The 23034-nt window shown below is 42.8% G+C and overlaps 1 protein-coding gene across 1 annotated transcript in view; it reads left to right on the top strand.

The window, feature by feature from the left end:
* The first annotated feature begins 3162 nt into the window (after positions 1-3162).
* The window catches only part of EPAS1 (endothelial PAS domain protein 1), a 112506-nt gene continuing 92634 nt past the window's right edge, over positions 3163-23034 (top strand). The window contains exon 1 of the mRNA XM_065679483.1: positions 3163-3257. Coding sequence (XP_065535555.1) covers positions 3199-3257 — 59 coding nt within the window. The 5' untranslated portion in view covers positions 3163-3198. The remainder of the gene's footprint in view (positions 3258-23034) is intronic.

The raw sequence follows: 23034 nt of genomic DNA, 5'->3' as shown, positions 1-23034 counted from the left end.
AAAATGCCGGCATTCTGCCTTGTTTTGCTACCTCACACCCCTTTTCTTCCCCACAACCCCTTTTCCTCCTCACTGCTAAAAGTATGTTAAAGGAAACATATTTACCGAAATTACAATCCTGCATGTGAGCCAGCCAGTTTTCATGGCATTGCAGTTAATAGCATGTGCTCTTGGAACGCACCACTTCGGATATCAAAGAGAGACTTGATCAGAAGGCTAATGGTTGTTCTGAGCAGCAACATTTGCCCTTCAGTTTGCTTTGAAAGCTCGTTTCCCTCTACAATAAAAGTAGCTATACACTTTTGTGCAACCGCTACCCAGTGCTCACAATGAGTGATTATAAGTGAAAGGAACTACTGATTCACTTAGTCATCTTCTGTCACAGATGCCCAATGACCAAACACTGATCGACTCTTTGAAATCTTTTTCAAAGTAGATCTATGCAAATACTTGTGAGTTTGTCAGTAGCTGCTGTGACTACTGATCAGTCCTCTGCTGTTCTGTGAAGATGAGAAATGTGTTTTGAGGGTTACAGGGAAAGAGATGAATTGGCCTTGCAAACTTACCCCTATATTAAGAAATACATATTGATACTTCAACTACCGATGAAAAAACACATTGTGGGGATTTTCTTCTCTGATGGTACTATATACAGCATAAATAAAGACCAGATTAAGTCTCCTGCTCAGGCAATTCCTCAGACTTATGACTTTAAGACCAGAAAGTGTCAAATACGATTGCTCCAGGTCCTAATACACGTGTGCTGTAAATACTCCAGCACCCTGAGAGAAGCAACTGAGCTTGCTAGAGGAGAGACCATTTCATCCCCTTTCGCCACAGCTTCTGGAATAAGGTCAGCATTCTGCTACCTCTCCTTTCCTCCTGACACTGTGAGACAAGGAAAATCCTAACCTCTTTCTTACCCCTGTCTGGGAGAGGATGAGAAGAGCCCTGGCACTCGGTCTCCTATTGTTGTTAGCTGACTGGTGGCTGTTTTCCTGATGGGTCATGCGAGCTCTTCCCTCTGCCAGTTTGTGCTGCTGGTGCGAGCCCAGCAGCTGCTTCCTCTGACCTCTATGCGGTTTGAGTATCTTGTTTTTCAGCCTGTCCTGCCTTACCCCCCTGGAGCGCATGAACCGTTCCCTCCTGCTGGGAGGCAAAGGGAGCCTGGGCAGGGTGGCAGGGAGTACGCGCTTGACTCGCAGGTGCAGTCACCAGCAGAGCTGGGCAGGGCCAGGATTCAGTGTGTTGGTGGTGTTCCTTCACTGGGAAGAGTAAAGGAGTGGTGTGCTTGCTAGAGACTGGTTGGTTGGTTGAGGCCCTTAACAATGCTGTTTGGACTGCAGTACATGGAGGCATCTAGCCAGGATTTAATCATGTGTCTTCTCCCTTCTCCATGGAAGGAGAAGGTCATGCTGGTCATGTTTCTTTTTATTTTTTCCCCTTCCTGTGCTTTTCCCTGGCCAATTGAAACTTGAAAGCTATAAAAAGAAGGAATTTTTTTACAAGGATCTAGAAGTGCATGATTTTTCCTCGTATTGTAAATTTTAATATTGCTGATATCCATCAAATTTACTTGTTGCTTGACATGTCAGCATGAATATATACAACTCTCTTTCCTGAGGATAGCTGAAGTGACAGATGATTTCATTGTTGGGTGTACAATAGGCATAAATACAATGGAAAAGAAGGGCTGACATCTGCTATGGTGATATGTTTTCAAAAACATGTATTGTCATCCCTTTCTTTTGTGTGTTATGCAATGATAATTAGGAGTGGCAAAGTGAGCATCAGTTTGGCTGCTTTGGGGTGATTCAGAGTTTCTACTCAACAGTCTGTATTAGCGCATTCCAGTGTCTGACAGTGAAGTAAGTTTGTTCAGATATCCCATCTTTCTGAAGTAGTGTGCTAACTGTGCAAAGACAGCACAGGAACTGCTGTCGATGTGCATCAAAACCTAGCAGTCCTTACTTAGGTCAGCTCCAGATGCCTCCATTCTGTCCATAAAATGTCCACAGTGTTATCCACCCTGCAACTATCTCAAGTGTTTCACACCTACACCATACCGCGGCAGTGAAAATAACAGTGTAATAACCACTGATGATTAACCTGCAGCTGAAGAATCTTTACATCTCTGCTGAATTTGACTCATTTACCCCACATGAAAAGCTGCTGCAAGTCCAGCTAGTGTTGATGACTAATAAAGTACCACAGCCCTCTTGAAGTAGTACCCTGTATTCTCTGCTTATACCCATATATCCAGGTAGCTCACCATACAGAGGATCTACATTTTTAGGTAACATGGTAGTTCTTGCCCTAAAGCCCATTCCTAATCTAGAAAGAAGAGTGAGCAGATAGAAAAGCAGAGGAAGGCATAGAGGGGGCTGTAACTGCAAGTACAGATTCAAAACCAATTGCTGTAGTCACAGCTGTCAGCACACTGCAGTGCTCAATGTGCATTACACAGAGCCGAGAGACATTGAAGATGGTGCTTATAAAACAAGAGTTGATTCTTCATGTAAGAGGTAGTCTGGGAAGATGTTAAGCATTGGTGAGGGAGTCAGATGTTGGCAAAGAGGGATGATCTTTTAATGGGAGAAAGATCACCACGGGAGCAGGGAGCCGAGTTGTGAGGAGCTTGCAGAGAAAAAACAGAGAAGAGGTTGCATTTCCTTTTTCCTCAGCGTTCCATTTTCTCAGCCAATGCCCTGCATACTTCATCACCTGAATGTATTTTTCTCTCCAGCCTATCTTCTCCTCACCACCCCCAACACCCTGTATGCTAAGGGAAAGTTGTGTTCCTTGCTTTACATGCAGTGACTTCGTAATTACTCATTAACCTTTATATGTATAAAGCTATTTTCCCTGCCTGGGGATTGCTGCAGTACTTGTAGCATTTTTTACTACAGGTAACCGTTCTCCATGTGGAAGTAACCCACCTCTTGCTGCACTTGGGCTTGGGAGGTTTTTTGCCTCCAGACGTGTCTGAAGAGGTGCATTGGGAGGGGATGAAACCTTGCTCCTGCCTCAGGTGCAGGCTGTTAAGCAGCAGGGTGGAGTTGGCAGAGCCATGATGGGACCCAGCTGTGCCAAAGTCCACACCAGCACCTGGGGCTAATGAGATCTGTGGTAGCCATGATAGGCCCTCAGCAAAGCTGCTGGCTGCATCTTCAGTGCAGTGAGAGATCTGGTCTGAGGATGTGCTCTCGTCCTTGCCCTGGGCTGTGTTTGCAGGGTGGTCTGCAGAAGAAATACAGGTAGGACAGCAAGCAGTGCGGTTGATCTTGGTGGTGGTGTCGTCGTTGCTGTTTGTGTCAGGGATGAATTTGAAGTGGGGGGAAGCATCATTTTTATGTGTGAATAGTTTGTGAAAGAGTCTGGTGAAATCTGTCCTTGGTTGAGCAAAGTGACTTAATTTTGGAACTTGTGAGGAGAGCTCCCTCTTCCTCTGTAAAAACTGTGATGTGAGAGGTGTGTATTTTCTTGTTACTGCTCATAGCCTGCATAAGCGTTCAGGATTTCCAATGCTGTTCTAATATAACAAATATGAGGATTCAGGGTTGCTTGTAACGGAACTATTTCTTGTAGTAGGAGATAAAAGCTTCAGTCTGGCTTCTGTTGTGTTAGATCTTGTTGTACTCTGTACTTGTTTCCAGGGGGGAATAAATAAGGGGGAAGGGAGAAAGACAAAAATTCCAGTTGTTACTGCTAAATACAAGGTTTCTCATGTTTTGTGAGCTCTGTGGTAGGATAATATATGGTAAGAAATAAGGTGTGTTACTTTATTGTTGTCTTATGAAATTAATTTACTGATAAGCAATTAAATATCTTATGTGGTATTAAAACCTGTGTGAAGGCTTTACTAAAGCATAAACTAGATATAGCCTTTGGTCTGTCATCTTAGTTGTAGAAGAAACTAGCCTTCCATTATACTCCTCTGTATGTTGTATGTAGGGTTATTTTTGGCTATTATTTTCATCAGACAAGTACACTTAAGAGGAACAAGTGGAGACAAAATTGCATCTTGAAATACAGACATTGTAGTAAAGTCTGAAGATCTGTTTCTTGATCTCCGTTTCTGATTTGCTATGTGACTGGGTTAAATTCCTGTACATGTACTGGATCAGGGGCTGAGCCCTGTAGTCAGCCCGTTTTGTACAATTTCAGTAGTAAAGGACAAAAGCTGTGAGATGGAATCCTCTGATGTTAGGATCAAGCCTATTCTTGCCCCTTTCTCACCATGGGAATGATGAGAGAGCAAAGGAAGAAGCTGTAGGTGACTTTGTGGTGTGCTTTAGCCACTTCACAGTGGCAGATGGAGGCTCGTGGTATTAGAAGCTGAGACAAGGGGGAAGTATGCAAAGAACACTTACTAATAACACTTCCCTGTCTCTTTCAAGCATTGAATTAATGAGTGAAGGTTCAAGCTAGCTTTATCTGTGTTGGATTTATCTGTAGTTTGACTGCAAATATTTCCCTTTTGTAACAGAATGAGAAATGTTTGATTGTGTCTCTGTGGTGTGCATAGCACCTGGCGTAGATCTGCCCTAAAGCACCTGGAGTGAAAAAGTGACCAGAAGCTGGGCTTGATGTTGATAAATGAGGGCACCTGTGGTGAGGCTCTACCCTGAATAATGGGGACTTCACTCCTTGTCTGAGGGCCTGCGGAAAGGATAAGGAAATCAGTAGGATTGTCCATGATAGTTCATGGGTTGGGACAGATTGGAATTAAGACACATAAATGAAGCAGCTCTTACAATGAACCTGTCTTGAGTTGTTTGTTGTCTGCTGGTACAGCTGCTGTTAATGAGGTGGAAGTGTCCAGAGCTGCCAACAGCTGGGGAATAGGCAGAGCTGTTGCATTGACTTCTAAGCATCTTTGCATATTTTCCTTTTTACTGCTCGAGTTTCTTCCAGAAGTGATTTCCCCTGTACTGGCACTTGAAAAGATGTGAATGTCTCTGTGTGGGAAACCACATGTCATAGTGACCCAGGAAGCTTGTGCTGTGTTTTCTGTCACTGGGCGGTGACAGGCCATCTGAACTGTTTTCAAACCAGGCTGAGGTTACACTAGGAAGCTATGCAGGACAGTGGTGGGAGGACTTCTATAACTAGCATTGCTGGCTCATTCCAGCTGCAAAAGCATCTGTGAAATTGGAGCCTGTGAGAGAGGATTTACACTCATGTTGCTCAGTCTCCCTGAGGTTACAGATGCCTTCTCTCTTACAGTTGCACTGTCTCCTTCAAGTTTAACTCCCTACAAAAATGCAACAAGAAAGAATAGAAAAGGCTGAAAAGCACCATTACATAAATTCCTTTTTCTTTATGCCTGTGTAAACGTTCACCTTCTTATAATTCTTTATGTCATTTCTCTGTGTATTTGCTTGTGCACATGAAGCAGAATTAGCTTAAGATAGGAAGAAAGTAGCAGTGTATACTAAATGTCAAGAAACATCTCTGTTGCATGTCTTTGTCATTGTGTGGGTTTAGAGATCGAACTTTTGAAGGATGTTATAATAACCTCATTCCTTGAGGGACTTTGTTCTTTTCTCTCTCATTTTTTTTTCTTTAATCGTCTCCTCAGATTCTTTATTAATATAAGATTTAAAGCACTCTGGTTCCCTAAGGTAAGGCTTCTCAAATTTCTTAGGGCTGAAAAATCTGCGGACAATCTTATTTCAAATGCAAACTAAATGCTAAACTACAGTTTGAATTTTGCCTATATTTGCTGAACTTCATGGTTTTTGCTTGCATGAGTAAAAAGGCTTGCGAGTTGTCTTAGTTATTCGGAAAATCGACTGAAGTCTTTCAATCCATAGATTGAGAAATGCCTCCTTGATTCATCTTTTAGTCAACCGTTTGCTTTCTATTCTCTGTTTTCTTTTTCAGGCAGCCCAGTTTGTCTCTTGCTTTTTTCATTGCTTTCTGCATATCAAAAGTATGAAAGCGAAGTTAAACCTGCAAACTGCTGTCTTGGTGATTCTTGCACCATTTGGTGATGGGCTACTCTTCTTAATCTCGGTTTCAAGTCACATGGTTGTATCTGTGACTAAGAGCAAGGGTGGATTTGTTTGTAGTGTGAAACACTTGTAAAAACAACGGAGCTCATACTTAAGGATAGGCCCTGTAAGGAGAACATTCTTTAATTACATAGTTGAGCCTTCAGTTTGTCACTTGCAGTCTTCATTTTGGTATGTATGTGTGATACTGAACTGAGGCCTTTTCATCCCTCTCTCCCCACCTTTGTCCATTGCTTGACTAACAAAATGGGATTGAAGAGGTAAAGTGGAGAGCAAATTTGGAGGTGGAGTTCTTCATAATGTTGGTCTTCATTGCCTCTTCCCAGAAACAGCTTGCTAATGCATCCAGTTACTTTCTATTCCCCTTTTACTGGTGCACAGTTGAGCTGTGGTGGTTGGACCAAACCACAAATATGACAATGTTGAAGCTAAACCTTTGATAGGCTGTTTTCAACTTGAGTCAGTTCTCACTTGGCTGAATGCAGAACTGCACAGGCAAATGTAGCAGCATAACATGAATAACAGCCACTGAAGAGCAAATGAAAAAGAGTGAGGAGTAGGGGTACGGTGCTGCTGAAGTTGTTATTGCTGCTGAGAGATGTGCCTGCCAAATCACAACACAGGAGCATGACTGCAGCAGCAGAACAGTATGTATTGTGCTAGAGTTTTAACAAATGTCTCTTAAATAGGCCAGACAGGCATCTGTCTTCCCCTCATAAAGATGCACAGTCAGGAACATGATTTTGGTTATCTTTCACTAGATAAAAGCAAAAGTGTTTTTTGCAATCACAGAATGTCGGTGCCCTCTTGGAAATGTAGCCCTACTGGGTAAGAGGGTGATTTCCTGTAATAATTACTGCTACTTTTAGGACAAGTCAAGGTAAGAGGAAACCTTAAACGATTAACATGCTGTGTACTCTGTAACAGTTGTACTTGGTCGCTACATGCTCTAAGGTCCACCTTTAGGAATTTTAATGTGCAATCCAAATACCTGTGCCAGGTATTTTGAAGCTCAAAACTGAGCATGGAGGGGCTTCAGCTCAGAATGGCCTAAACACTTCCTAAACATGGTCTTCTTAATGACTCAGTTGCTAAGAAATGCTAAGTGCTGTGTCGCATCCATAATTATACCAATAGCAAGGTAAAATCAACTGAAGCTAAAGCTATGAAGAAATTTTGCCATCCCTCAGGGATTCTTAAGATGAAATATCTCATTTATGATGTGGTCTATGATAGAAGAAGTATAAGCCCTTCTGATCCATTTTGCAGCAGTCTGGATGTAGGAATGCTTTCAGGTAGAGTGGTGAGAACCAGTTTCTTCATATCCCCAGGTTGCAGGGTCCAAACAGTCACCTCCTGCCACCAAAGAGGAAGCCCTGGGTGTCTCCTGCAGGTCTTGCCTGTTGAAATACAGCCATTATAGAGATAAGCAGGAACATGACTCTAGTTTGAATGGGAAGCTGCAGGATCCATCCTCTTACTTGGTGTCCCTGCATTTCCTTTATTTTTATTAGAGTCATGAGCAGGATGTAGAAGTCCCACATAGTGTTTAGGACTCTTGTAGAGTGCCCACTATAGATCAGGCTGTATTTTGACCCTGACATTCTTGAGTGTATGATGCTGCAATTTCTAAAGAAGGGATAAGCCCTGTGATTGTGCTCTCTTTGGAAGAAGTCTTTAACTACTTAGGCTGTAATACAGAAGGTGGATATACTTAGTACCCTAACTTTTGTGTCCAAGAGCAAATAGATGCAGTTTTGTAGTACCTTGCTGGTGTGTGTTAAGTGCATTCAGGACATGCCTACCTGTTTGGATACATGAGGCCTAGTTACCACTTTCTAGTCTCTGGGTTACACTGTGATTTCAGATGGGGCTAGCCAGAATTAGGTTGGATTAGTCATCTAGGTGGATGCAAAAGCACAACAAAGGAAGTTTGGTCCAGACAAGGTGATGCCTGGCCTCCTCTGGTCTGTGAATGGTATTTCTTGGATGCTTGGGAGAGGGTGGAGGAAATGTGCATTCAAAATCATCTTCTCTTTTACACTTGATTATCATTAAGAAACCCAGAACATCTGTTCCAGGTAAAGTATACTTCACTTTTAGAGAACCAAATCCATTTTCCTATGGAGCCCTGATTATCTCAGATGTGTTGCACAGGGTATGTGAACCATGCAGAATTTTGTCTGTACTTTGCTTATCTTATAGCACATATGAATATGCTCCCCAAAATGAGGGAAGCCCTTTTCCTTTGATGGTAGAAATATAAATACCCTGAGAGATTCACAAGTGGGGAGTAATTTGTCTCCAAATCACAGGCAGTTGTCCAGCTTCCACCAGAGCCAATCTGAAGTGCCTCCCAGAAACTGTTCTCCTGATTTCTAAGAAACATTTGGAAAGGGAGAGGATTTTTGACAGCTCTGGGATCATAAGTAGAAGACACAGGTTCATGTTTAAGTTCTAAGTCATACAGAAAAGGAGGGGTTAAACCCAAGTCCTCTGTTCCAAACAGAGCACTTCCTTTAACCCTGGTTAATTTCGAGACCGAATGTCTCAGTTTTTCATGGAAAGGCAATCTGTTTAGATATCTAACACCAAAGGGGAAGCTTTCCATTCCATTCTTTATAGAGTTTTTATTTGTATGAATAAGGAAGCATGCACCTAGAAGATGGCTCTTAGCTGCAGCTCTTGGATGTGTGAAGGAAGAACAGGCTGGGTGAGAATATCCAAATTCACCCCCTCTTACAGCTGCAGTTTTAACTTTCCATAGCCCTTTTGGAGTTGCCTGCGTCACGGAGTGATGTTGCCCGTAGGTGATGGAGTCATCTTAATCATGAAGGGGATGGATAAGAGAAGCTTAACAGTGCAGGGCTTTGATTTCCTAGGCTTGATAAACTTTCTTTGAAAGAACTGTGGGTCCAGAAAGTCTGTCTTTGTCCGTTACCATTTACCTGCAGTTGTTTCCAGATGGATTCATTGTTCAAAAGGCTTTGCTGTTTAGATTTGGTGAGTGTTGATTACCTGCCTTTACCCAAAATGAGAGGACAAGTGGAAAACAGGCTCTTGTGCAGTCCCAGACAAAGGTTTCAAACTGGGGAAGAAGTCGGGCTGCTTAAAGAAGCAGGGTATTCCCACTACTGAGATAGCCGACGTGAAACCTTTGCTCTCATTCCTGAGGCTTTTGACACACAACTTTCTCCTACCTGTCCCTTCCTCCTCCATATCAACTGGAACTGTGAGGCTGTCCTCAGCAGTCTGCCTTGCTCCACCACCCCTTTCTGCAAAAATTGTCATTTCCCCCACACACCCTGAGGAAAATAGCTTTAACATCAGCTAAATATGGTTTAAAAGTTATCAAAATCAGTGGTCACTTCGGAAACTTTAGTAACATTCTAGCTGAGGTCAGTGCCTCAGTCTTAGCTTTTCCTGAGTTGTTACCAGCCCTTGGATAAGGAATTTTAAAATTGTAGTGTTAATTTGTGGAATTTTAAATTTGTGGCCTTAAATTTTGTATTTGTGGTGTTTAAAGAAATAGTTTTCTAGATGGAGGCTGGAGGAATGCGTTAAGATAGTCTAATGTGACCCCTCTGCAAAGAAGGCATGGGTGATCTCAGCCAGCAGTGCCTGCAGGTGAGCCAGTGGCCCAGCGTGTATCTCAGATGCAGCCTTGATCTGAAGATTGTTACTGCTGCCTGTTCCTTGCAGACTTGGGTTATTTGAATTTCTAGTACTTGTTTTGCCTTTGAGGGATGGAGCCCTCTAGTTACAGCTACTCTCTTTGTATAAGCACCTGTAGATTGTGATCAAGTTAACTTTTGACCTTCTCCTTGATAAGTTAAATCCCCAAATCATCCTCACTGTGAGGCTTCGCGTCAATTTTGTGTCATTCTTTCAGACAATCTTTTTTATTTGGGGTGGGGGGGATGGCAAAAGGTCACATTTTTGGCAGCAGAAGCTCTCATGTACTAACTTGGATTGCTAACATGGAAGTACCATGGCCTTTTGAGTATTCCTGTGTATTATGTTGGTTTATTGAGGTAGTTAAACATTAATATTCCCATTTCACAAACTGAGAAATGAGCTGAGCAGTCAAATACCTTATTCAGGGTCACTCTGTGATCCAGTGATACCTGCTCCCGTTCTGTCGGCAGTGCTACTGCTCACATCTGAACCTGAATGCTCCCTCCACAATGACTTTGACATGCTAGCTGTTACTGTGATGCGTGCTCATGTGCTTTCCTTTGCTTAAAAGGGAAAAAGGTATAAGAGATGTGTTAGAACATTGGAGTCATTAGGTCAGTGCATGTGCTTTAATTTTATCTTCCTACAGATACTCCTTGTCTTCCTAAGTAGAGAGCACAGCAGCAAAGGTATGAGTAGCCAAAACTAGAGATATGGTCAAAAATGTTAAAGCAAATTTGGCTTGTAATTGAAAAATGTTGCATTACTGCAGAGTTATTCTGAGAAGTGCCCTTGCTTTTCAAGTATTCACTGTAATTAACATCTGCATTGGACTTCTGTCATCAAACTGAGGAAAACCAGGTGATCTGATCTAAGTAAATGTATATTTTGGTTTGCTTTTAACAATCATATCTAAATAACTAGCATTAGTTGCAGGTACTGTTGATGCACCAACTCGTATACTATTGAGATACCAAAACCCAAAGCAATGTGTAACTTAGGCTTTAGAGAAGCTTGCAAATCCAGTTGGCAGTGTCTAGAAGGAATATGAATATTCTTACCAGGTTGTGACCTTGCAAATTCCTTTATAGGGCATGTTCTTTGTTAATATCTCTGAGGCTGACACTGTTGCATTTCAATGCATTTAAATTCCTTTCCTTTGTTTGCCCCTGGAATGTGTGTTCTTAGTCACCTACCTATTGGTAGCTTGGATGCCTTTTTGTCACTAACCTGTCCTAGAACATTACTGTCTCCATGGCTGAAGAGGATAGGTATGGCTGATACTATCATCTATTTAACACTTTACTCAAATAACGTCTCCTGAATAAGAGGAACTGGCAGGCTACAGCCTGTTCTTGGGCATCTTTGTAAACCCCTATGACAGTGTTTCAGACCCTTGTTACAGTCACTAGGAGGTGGGAGGGAAGACTAATATTTTCTTAGTTCAAAGGGCTCCAAAATGGGTAATCTGGTTTATCAGAAATTCAGTTTATTTTCTGACCAAGCAGGCTGCTTTTTGGCAGAAGCAAACATAGTTTATAAAGGCCAGCTTGTCTAATCGAGAAGCAAGAGAATAGCCAGGACAGACTTTAAAAGGATCCAGTTAATCCAACCAGTTCAAGTAATACAACTTTTCAATAGCATTCTACCATTGATTTTAGAGGGAGGTAAACTAAAAGATAGCCAAGAATCCTACTTGGTGTGTGTTTATATCTTTTGGTTCCTAGTAAAACATAAATCTGTGCTGTAACACTTGCAATCATTTTGTTAAATCAAATGTTTGATTCAAGCTACATGAACAATGCCAAGCAACAAGGGGATCAATCCTAAATGTCTTTTCCTTGTTAACAGTTTACAAAGTGCATGAATGAGAATCTCATTAAATCCCTGTAAATAGTTTGGTATGTTCTCATAGCTGTCTCCTAGCTTGTCACTACTAGGACTAGAGTCACTAGGATTTGAGTAAAGTTGGGTTTATCATTAACCAAAGCTTATGTAAGGTGTTATTGCATCTGGTTCTATTTTTGCAGTTATTCGGTCTCTGTTGAGAGATCTATTGGTCTTTTGGGCACAAAATGCTGCCTGTATAAGAGTGGTCGTAAGACGCAATTGTGATTAGCACTGGCTTGGCAACACATTGGGGCTCACAAGGAGGGTGGCATGGCCAGTCTGTGCTTCCTGCGCACCAAGGTGATGCCTTTGCTTTTCTGAATGATTCTGAGGTGATGCTGGAGGGGTCGGATGAAGCATAGGGGAGGATGCTAATGTGTCCAATGTAGCAGAGTTGAGCTGGAGTGTGGCACAAGTCCTGCCAGCACGGTGCCACTGCCTCAGCTGAGAGCCAGACCCTTCAGGGTGGGTGCCACCAAGTGCTGCAACACCTGAGCACAGGAGGACCAGAGGCTGTGGAGAATCATGGAACAGTTTGGGTTGTAAGGGACCTTCAAGCTCATCCAGTCCAACCCTCCTGCAATGAGCAGGGACATCTTCAACTGGATCAGGTTGCCCAGAACCACATCCAGCCTGGCCTTGGATGTCTCCAGGGATGGTGCATCCAGCACCTCTCTGGACAACCTGTGCCAGTACCCTCATCCTCACATGTAGGGTCCCAGGACAGGGCTCCTCACAGGCCAGGAGCAGAGTGCCTTGAAAACGTGCATGTGCGGAGGAAAAGGGGCAGGTTATGGAGGCTTTCCAGGCAGCTTGCTTGGCCTGGCATAGCAGCCCATCTACGTGGCAAAATGAGCACTTCCTGGTCGGGCTCCCCAGCTGTGAACCTTTCCAAGGGATTACGGGAATTCTCCAGAACGGTACCAGCCTGCAGGAGCCCTGCCCTCTGCTGCACACAGCAATATGTCCTTGTGCAATGTGTGCTCAGCGGGGATCGATGAATTGCTACTCTATGCAAGGAGGTGTCAGTTTGGCCTTTTAGATTTTCTTGGTACCAACACCACTTTGCTGATATTTCTTTCTTGGAAGGCATAAGTGGGAAGAGGAGAGGACAGGCAGGACTGAAGGACCCGGGATTCTAGCATGGACATGAATGGGATTGTTCTCGGGATCAGGCATAGCCCTGCCATAAATGATGGCACATGGGGAATAACTTCTACTTTTTTTTTCTTCCCACCCCAGACTGTGTGATAGCATTGAACTGCACCTTTCCCAGGCAAGCACAGGGCACTGCAGTCCTGTCCCCCTGCACACCCTGGCATTCCCTCCCTCCCCAAATGTGCCAGTGCAATGGGCAGGTTGGTCAATTCAGGCTGAGGAGCTGTGAAGAAAGCTGTGATACTGCCTTGTGAGTGTGAGGTGGGAAAGTGCCCCAAATGTATGTTGTCCACACAGGGATCAGGGTATGGAGAGCTAAGAAAATAGCCAGTCTCCCAGCTACTGTGTGTCAACTACATGGCACGCTTAAATGTGCCATGCTTGTATGCAGCCTGTCAGAGGGAAGGCTTTCTTAATGTTTTGGGATTGTCTCCATCATAAATACATACATCAATAAATATGTGGGCCTTCCTTAAACCTTTTAATCTCTGCCGCATCAGGGGAGGGAGGTAGTAACGGACAGGTACAAACCAGAACCTGTGGCTGCTGTGTGGGAATGCACGTCGGTTTATTGTGAGGGATCCCACTATCTCACTGACCTGCAGGCGTGCCTCACTGATGCTGACACCCTAAATACAACCCTGGCGAGGCATCCTTTGCCATCAGGCAGCAGTTGGAGCTCCTCACCTGTCACCCCGAGGGCAGCTCACACTGGGTTTCTCCATCTGTCCACATAAAGAGATAGTGCCCTTAGAAATGTGGATGTTTTGCTGACTGAGAGCCCAATCTCGCTTTCAGATCTGCCTCATAGCTCTCCTCAGGCTTGAAAAACCTTCTGGGGCATGAGAGGGCCCCAAAGTTTCTGTGAAGTCTGAAGTGTGGCTGCTTTTGAGAGGAAAATTGCCAGAGCAGGGAATAGCTGTCTCTGGCATGAAACTGCAGTGAAAAAGGCAACTTATCTGTGCCAGTGACACAAAAGTATGTGGTAGCCCCCCCGGTTTTGTCTAAGCCACTTCTGGGGGTTTCTTTTGTGGTTCCTTAGGAGTATGGGGTGTGTTTTGGGGTGTCAGATTGCTCCAGAGCTTGGAGTTGCAGCTGGGGGACACTTACTTCTGTTTGCTGTCTGCTACATCAGGGTGTGAGCACCTCCGGAGAAAGGCTGGCATCCTGAGGAGGGGAAAATGGGTTTGTTGCATGAGAGTTGGTGTCTGAGTTATCTGAGTCACCGACATAAACAGCTGAAGGAAACAGGCTGGTTGATGTACTTGCTGTTCCTACACAGCATTCAAAAGGAGAGATCTGTCTGCTTTTCCCAGGGAAGGGAGGGGAGGAGGAATCTGCTTTTCATCTTTCTTCTCTGTCCTGCCGTCATTAGAAAAACCCCAACCAAACCAAACCAACCCAAAGCAAACAAATAAACAAAACCCAAACCAAACAAAGCCCAAAATAAAAAAAACCTTCTAGGACCTTCATTATGTTTTAATATCCCTCTGCCAAGCTGGACAGAAATCAGTCAAGTCCAAAAGCTATTTGAGGTGGACTGAGGGTTCAATTGCGTTTTAGGGTTGTAGCACAACAGTTTAGGTTGGAAGGGGTTTCTGTGGGTCATTCAGTCCAGCTCACTAATGGCAGCAGGGTCAGTCAGCTAGTTTAGTTTATGAAACTGCACTACAAAAGAGAAAAGGCAAACCCCCCCCAGCATTGACCGTAAGGTACCAGTTGCGTTTATTCTTCTGACCTCTCTCTTTGAAGCAGGGAGAAGGGGTTCGATCTGAAGGGAGGGATATGAATGGTCTGGAGGCCCTGGCCCAGTTCTCACTCTTAGCATGGTGGGATCACGCAGGCTGGGCATTTCAAGGGGTAACAGAATGCACTTTCCCAAAATACTAGTTGAAATGGGCAAACTCCTTGAGAGCATCTCCTAGCAGAGCAGCACCATCCATAGGGAAAGTGAGTTGTTACAAAAAGCCAAGCCCTGGCCCTTGGTAGCACTCAAAATCTCAGTAAAGATGAAAGGCGTTTTCTGGAATCAATACAAAGAGGATAATGGAGAAAAAGATTGAGGAGTAACGCATGGAAACCAAGGTGGATTTCTATTAACAATGTCTTCCTTTTTCTTTAAAGGAAAGCAAGCCTTCTAACATTTTCCTATGGTGCAGTGAATCCAAACAGAGCAGCGACAAGCTGGTTCATGGGAACCGGAAACTGAGACAGGCTAGAAAACAACATCCTCAGAGCTGGGGGGAAAGAATGCTGCTTTCAGGGCTCTTTCTTTCTTATTTTTATTGCTGTCGGAAACAAGTGACCTACTGCAGCCAAGTAGGCCTGGGGCTAAAATAAAAGGACCTTCAGAAGGCAACCAAAATACACAGACCAAATGATGTACTTGACATAAGTGTAATTGCTACTGTGCAGTCTGTTTCCCCTACCAATGCCTATCATTTTAATTTCCGAGGGAAAAACAAGAATGTAACTGGTAAGTTTCAGTTACTTTTCCCAAAGGAGAGAAGAGTTGGAGCTAAAAAGGAAAACAGACAAGAACATGAAGTTTGTGTGCAGATATGGGGGGAGGGAGGGGCGTGGAGGAAGATTTGATGTGAAATGGTTCTCACCGACGTGAATGGAAGGTTATAACATGTAGAAAATAAATGTTACTATATTTGCATATCTATCTGCCATAAAGCTGACAGATGCCAAGTTTTAGACTAGACCACAAGTAGGGCTTATTTTAAACTGGAATAAGATAGAGGAAAGATTGCCAGGTTTCAGTAAGACATAGGTCTAAGAACTGGAAAATGCTTACTAGATCTCTGTTGTTCCTGCCAATACACAACTCCCCTGTGAGACACCATTCCAGTAATGTGCCTGCGTAGGCTAACGCAGTTAAATGCAAAAACAATTAGAGGTGGACATTTGCATCAGTGTTACAGACATGGGGGTAATGAAAAGCAGAACTACAGGCTCTCTTGCCCCCTGCATTTGTCTGCTCTTTCTGTGAACCTCAAAAGCCCCAGATCCTGATTATGTGATCAATATGCTCCAATGACAGCTGTATTCCAATGATTTCTGTGTACTCAAAACAACCTGTATGAAATGTGCAACTGAACTAATGTATGCAAAACTTGGATTTCCTTTATTAGTCATAGCAAACTTTTCTTTAGGAGTTATCTGCCTAAAATTGTGGGTGAGAATTTTAGTGAAGCATTTGGATATTTGAAATAATCTGGGTGTTAATGATTCAAAAACTTATGAAGGGACATACTGGAGACTTTGGAGTGGAGAACAAGGAGTCTGTTATCTCAGTTTAAGTGTGTTACTCTTCAGGGCTTTGTATGATTCTAGTAAATAATCCTCCTCAAACTTGGTTATTGGTACCTGCTAATGTGTATTGATATGCAGCTCCTTTATTTCACAGCAGAATCACTTCTCTGTGGGGTATAGTTTTCCTTACCAGCTTACTTTCTAGTGTCTAATTTTAACCCACAAGATTTGGTTCATGGCTCCCTAAGGACATTTGGGGTTTGGGCTTTAGATAAAGATTCCCAAAAATTCCCAGGTCTGTCTCCTGCTGCTCGGGGCTGCTCAGCTGGACTCGGTATGTTTAGCTCTTGTGAAGAAGCCTTACACAGTTCCTTCAACCACATAATTGTTTTGAAACTGTTCTCCACAGTCCCTCACAGTTGTTTACATCCTTCTGAAGTTCAGATTTCAATCCTGCTAGATTGCATTTCTTTGCAAGGCCAGTGACATTTTGTTCTCTCTGATTCAAGCCTTCTAAAGACTGAACTTGTTGGGTGCCTGCTCTCACTGCAAAGGCCAGATTGGTTCTAGCTGGAAACTGGTACAAATGATGAGACTTTGCAGTGCAAAAGGAACAGATCTGGCTCTGAATTTCATACTTCCGTGTTACTGTGTTTTAACTACCATTTGTCAGATTATTTGCATTCTAAGTATAGAACGTATAGTTGATGTTTTCCCAGATTTTATTCCATTTAACTTATTCCTAACCCAATTTTGGCTGTCTTCTGTTGGTCATGTAATCTGTGGAGGATGATAAAGATACCATTCAAGCCCATTTTCAACATAACTTAAAAAATACTAAGTTTGATCTTTCTTAACTTCATCCTTTTCTTGGAAGTATATCATGAGGTAGCCAGTGATCCCAAAGACAGCATTTAATAAAATAACCCCTCAGAAGTTGAAGCAGATGAAGTACTGAAACCCTACTTCTTCATATATGCTATAGCTAAATAAGATCATTGGCTTTCTTAAAGTCAGATCCTTAGACAGTATTGTGCAGCATACGTGCCCATTAAAGAACTTGATCTTCATAGATTTACACTGGCTCAAAGTTCATAATGTCTATGCATATTCTTATGGGAGTCCTGTTACTTGGTTTCTTTCTTCTGCTCAAACTGAACTCGGTGAAGTCTTACTATTCCTGTTAAACTGGAATAATTATACAACTATTGACAAACTGGTCTGTGCTCTTCAATTTCAGCAATCTGGCTGAATACCTCCCTAATCTCAGGTATGTGACACCAGCATTTAAAGCAAAGTATGCAATCGCCGCAATGTTAAAGGGGAATTACAGTGAATTTCGCTGTCAAGTAGCTAAAAGTGACCTTGTTTACTGTGGTTTTGGTAAACTTACATTTTACTTGCTGTGATAGAGTACCTTAATTTATTGACCTACTCTGCTCTCAGTGCATAGAAGCACATACACAGATACTTGCTAGAATCTATTTCATAAAAAGAGTGTCCAAGCTGGAAAACACTTTAGGACCAGGAGAGAATGCAGTATAAAACCATGAAGACAGCCAATGAACTTGCAGGTGATGGTGGAAGGCACCATATGCTGCACTACTGCCTGTCAATTGTAGTGCACTGAGGTATCAGTAATGCAGCAGCCAGCTTTCTCAAGACTCTTTTGTAGGCTTAGAGGCAGCTCACCTATACCAGCCATTAGCAGATGATTGCATGTAGGAAACTCCCAAAATGCTCGTTGTACTGCATAAAGATGCCGATTTCCTGTGGTAGAACCACTTTTCTTAATCTTACTTTGAATTTCAAAAACTTATTGTCAGCCTTCTACTTTTTCAGTCCCAGGGTTTATGCACAAGAAAACACCTTTTCTACACCAGTATGTCTGATAGAATAGCACTGTGCACTTTTATATGGCTGTTTCTCTTGCACTGTTCATGCAGTTTGAGATGCAACATCTCTTCAAGCACACTTTTTGCTCCTTTGCCTGTTCTGGGAGAGGCATCAGGCAGAGCATGGAGCTGGTGGCCCCATGTGCCAGCAATTCCACGCAACTGGTAGAAAAGCAGCTGGCTGGTATGGGACCAGCTTGTAGTTTGTGTAAGGTAATGTAGATTGAGAACAGGCATGGTATAGCTTTCCCCTCGGAGACAAGGGAATTCAGCGCGGTGCCTGTGGCTGCTCCCATGCCCTAACACTGATTGCATTGCTAGAGAGTCTCTGCAGCTTATTTCTCCAGTGGTTTTATGAGCTAACCACACCCGCTGCTGGTTTCCACAGTACCAATTTACAAGATTGGCTGGTTTGGATGAGGAAACCCACATTTCCTGAGCTATCCCAGGGAGCTCAAAAGCCAAGATCTTCAGAAAATTAAGAGAAGCAGTGATTTCCACCACCCCCCCAGCATTCCACTGTAGAGGAGGCTGTTTGTGTTTCTCCTTCTGTGGAGGAGGCAGCTGCAGATGCATACTTTCAAACATCAGGAACTTCTGGTGTTGCTCTTGTCACACAGCTGGAATCACTAGCCTGTTGTTTGGTTTTAGTCTTAATCCTAAAATAACTCCCTGCCCTAGGAGTGATCAAGCTGGAGTCCTTGAGTGCCTTTACTCAGGTAGGTGAGAGGACAGGAGGAACAAGCAGATGCATGAGTTGTTTCACCACCAAGGGGAAGAAGTCTAAGTCCTTGCATCATCTGCAGGGTGCTTGGCCTCTTTTTTAAGATGATTCAGTCTTAATACCAGCACAAAATTATGTACTGCTTTATTTATTCTTTTCTGGATTAGTTTCCTCCTAGGTTTATGAGCTACAGTGGCTGATAAGAATAGTCATGTTAGAACAGTTACAGTGTAATATATACTATAAATATTATAAACTATAATATACTATAATATAGTTTATTATATGTAAGAATAGTTCATAATGAGCATCAGGCTTGCCACAATGTAGGACATGAATAGGTATGGGAAGCCAGATGGTGGAAAAAATCATCACCTGTGATGAACGGTTGCATCGGCCCATCTGTCCTCCTGGAGCTGCAGTATTTTTCCTGCAGCAAAGCCTTAATGCTTTGGACAACTCTTGTAAGTGGAGTGAGAGGCCAGGAGGAAGAGCTTTTGGTTCACAGCAGCTTGATCTGGTGCTTTCCTGTGCTGTGCATGCAGCTCTCCTAAAGCGCTATGAAGCATTGCAAAAGCTCTTTTGGGGAGATATAAGAGGGTGGAGGCTTTTTAAATGATGTTCAACTCTAAGTTCTTTAGCGTTCAGTTTCTTTTTCCAAAATTACCAGTAACTGTCCTGAGAGAATCAGTTTATCAGGTCAGATTTATAAAAGTCCATTTAAAAAAAGGCAACTTGAAAGGAATTTCTGGCATACGTCTAAAAAGCAAAACAACACCAACACCCCCCCCCCCCCCCAAAAAAAAATAAAAGAACCCAAACCAATCATTACTAATATTATGGGATAATGTAATTGTACACATACTTTGTACAATAATAATGTTATATGCTGTGTACTCGAGGAACTCAAATTACAACTTGCAGTCCCAGTTCTGCCCTTTGAAATATTGAAGTATTATTACTGCAAATGGGTTATGCACAGAATCGAGTCTAGGGCAGTGCAAGGCTAAAGCTGTGTGTCTGGAAACTGCAGAGTCAACCCATGCAAAACATACAGCTGGAGAACAATGTTAATACAGCAGCAAGTGTGTTTGATTCTATGGTACATACTTGGCAAGTGCTGAAGCACGTGAGTCTGCTGCGTAATGACTGCATCCCACTTCGCTGACCTCCCTGGGAGTTCTCTTGTGTTTCTAGGAAGTGCTTGAGCATCCTGCAGGGAAAAAAGTGTGTAAAGAGATGATCCATCCTTGAAGAGGCCACAGCCCTAATGGGTGAGGCCCTAATAAAGGGTGGAGCGGGAAGGGTGCAAGAAAGGATAAAGGTCACTGTTAGATGATGGTGCGGTTGCACAGTCTGGGCATGTTCACAATTTGATGGTTAATTCTCGATCCTGTAACTTGGCAGCGATCCACCTGCTCGCTGCAAATCTGAAGGCCCAGAGGCTTTGGGGGATTGCCCAGGAAGCTGTCGGTATGATAAGTTTTTCAGGAAAAGGGTTTTGAAAACAACAGCAGCGATGATAATTGCTGCTGGAACCTCAGCTCCTCCATTTTTACCTTGCAATGATTTTTATTTTACCAGTTTCCTTTAAAATTAATAACCTCCTAATCCTTCCCAGTGGTTCATCCTACCAGCCAGCTTCCATGTTTGTCTTAAAAGTGCCCATGGCGTACACTTCTTAAAGTTTGAAATGCCTTTGTTAAATGTAGATAGCTTCATGTCCCACCTCCCAACAAATACACCCTCTCGCACAGTAGTGTGCAAGGAAAGCTTTAAGGCTGTTATTCTAAAGGGAGTGAAGATTTTCACTCCAGCTGAGTCTTCAGTGTGTTGTTCTAGCAGAAAAGGAAACTGTTGGCCTGCCTAAGGATCTGTCACTTGGACATGAAACATTCCAAGCACTGGTAGTTGAATCTGCAAGTGTTATCTGACAAGGAATCTAAGATCTAAAGATGCAAGGGCTGTTACTTACATGGTTAAATATTGTAAGTACCTACCACACCCACAGCTCTAAGTTAGGTCCTGATGGAGAGCGAGCTGAATATGCTGCTTTGTCTTGCTCTCTTAAAATTACTGTTTTCTCTTTGCCTGAAAGCGTTTCCTTTTAAATGACTGTCATGTATCAGTGTGAGACTTTTCTTAAAGCCAGAGGGATAAGAGGACAGGGAGTGACGCTTCTTTGTCGCTGGAAAAAGTAAGCAGGTGATTTCTTAGCACTACTTCAGTTTGCTTAAGGAATGACCAAAATCTTTATACAAATGAGTGGGAAAGAAAAGATCCAGCCAAATGGAAGCACTGAAAGGCACACCTGTGTTCAGGCTGGAATTGTTATAGGATTTACTGATGTACTTATGAAGGAGCACGTCCTTCACATTGCAGAGCTAAGCGAGCTGGGCTTTCCAAATTCAGTATCTCCTTTTTGTTTTCTTTCTGCTGTTATAACATGAAATAGTTGCCTGTAAACCTAACTTAACTAGCAGCTCAACTTAATAGCTACATATGCTGATGCAGACACACTAGTTCCTGGTTGCAGGTGACCCTGAATCTTCCTGTGAAAACAAGAAATAGGTCTACACAAAACGTAATCTTCTTTACCCTAAATGCCCCTAATATTCTGTCTTACTTGCTCTGCACCTAAAGGGATAAAGGAGGTATTATCTCCTCATGTCTCTGGCTAATGATCTGGCCAAAAGTAAATACAGACCACATCACAGGAATGCAAAGGGCTTGGCTCTTGGTTCTGGATGACCCTCCTCTATAGCTGCCGGCCACAGCCTAACTGGCCTGATGGCCACTTGTGCTAATGGGGCTCTGCTGATGGAGCACATGTGCTGCTCAGAGAGTGGCAAACTCACCATGCTGGATTAAGATTTGGGGCCTCCTGTAAAGCATGTTGTTCCGTCTTAAAAGTGCCGTGAAGTGAGCTGGTTTGCTTTGCTAGTAAAGAGCCCTGTGGAAGGGCCCGTTTTGCTAAGAAATGTGAGTGGTGTTTGGATGAGCAGACCTCTGACCAACATTTATGCCTTGCACATTCAGATGTACATGTTCCTAGCTCTCTTGTTTCTTCTGTATGCAACATCCAGAGAGGAAAAGAAACTTCTTACTGCTGAGAAACCCTTACATGAAAGAAACAGCCTTGTGTAGTAGCGTATAGCAAATGATTAACAGCAGCCATATACTCTTATCTAGCCATACGCATATTGGTTGTTCCACATCAGAACTATCACACTTATTCTTCCAACAGCCTTGCACCAGGCTTCTTGCTCTGCTGCCTGATAGTCTGTCTCTTTAACTGTTGATGAATAACTAAATGTCATAAATACATTAATGTTTAAAAAATTAATAATAATTAAAAAGCCTCTTAGATTTCTTGGGTCTTCTGATCTGCCGTTGGCAAGTGCCCTTAAAGGACGTTCCTTTGACCAATGTGGTTGTGTTAAGGATAATCTTCTCCATGCTTTGAGGCCTGAGGATAAAGTAAATAAAACCTTGTTCTCTGGAGAAAGGATCCATGGCACAGAAGGCAACAAGATTAGGGGCTGGGTTTTTGCTGGGCTGTCTTTTTATTCTTTGCCATGTATTTAGATGGTTAAAAAACCAAAACCACACAAAATCCAACCAAAACAAAACAACACCGACCAAAAACTTCCCACAGCATCATCATAGTTGTAAATACTCTCCTATTCTGGTGCTCTTGGAGTTAATCAATATCAATGACAACTGGTAGTAATGAGGCTTTAACTAACTCTTTTAAGAGAGAGAGGCGCCTCTGTTTCTAAGCATCTGTGTGTACAGATGGTGTACGCACAATGCAGGGATGTGAGCAGCTGAGGGACTCCTATACCTGTATAGGCCTCGATCCAGAGAAGTACTCCATTTTAGCATCTCTTTTCCATGACCTTCAGTTGAAATACCCCCAGCCCTGGGGTAAACTATACTGATCATGATACTTCTCTGCTTGAAGCATCTTTGTGTAACTTGGTGCTAACAGTGCTTTAGACATTTGCATTTTGAAAAGATGAAAGATCAGGATTTCTGTGCAGTGCCTTAGTATTTAGATTTGATCTAATACCACTGGGGTCAACAAGAATCTTCTTACCTATTATTTTAGCTTGAAAAATGGTTAAAGCTTGTGCTCCCTCACTGTTCCCATGCTAACTGGGTGATAATGTAAAGAAACAAACTTCAATATAATCCTAAATTAGACAAGTCAAAATAACAAGGGATTGTTGTGAAAGAGTGTCAGTTTAAATGGTGTTTTTCTGGTTTGGTTTAACTTCTAAATGAAGTTTTATATATATATATAGATAGATAGATAAATATGATTTCATTTTAAGTGATAGAATGGTGAAGAGAATAGTTTTAGAAGGTGAGGACTGTAAGACATGTTGCATAGACTGAGGGC

The sequence above is a fragment of the Lathamus discolor genome, chromosome 5, assembly GCF_037157495.1.
Source record: "Lathamus discolor isolate bLatDis1 chromosome 5, bLatDis1.hap1, whole genome shotgun sequence".
In the NCBI taxonomy this organism is placed as follows: domain Eukaryota; kingdom Metazoa; phylum Chordata; class Aves; order Psittaciformes; family Psittacidae; genus Lathamus; species Lathamus discolor.
Note: the sequence above shows the minus strand (reverse complement) of the source record. Positions and strands in the feature narration are given on the sequence as shown.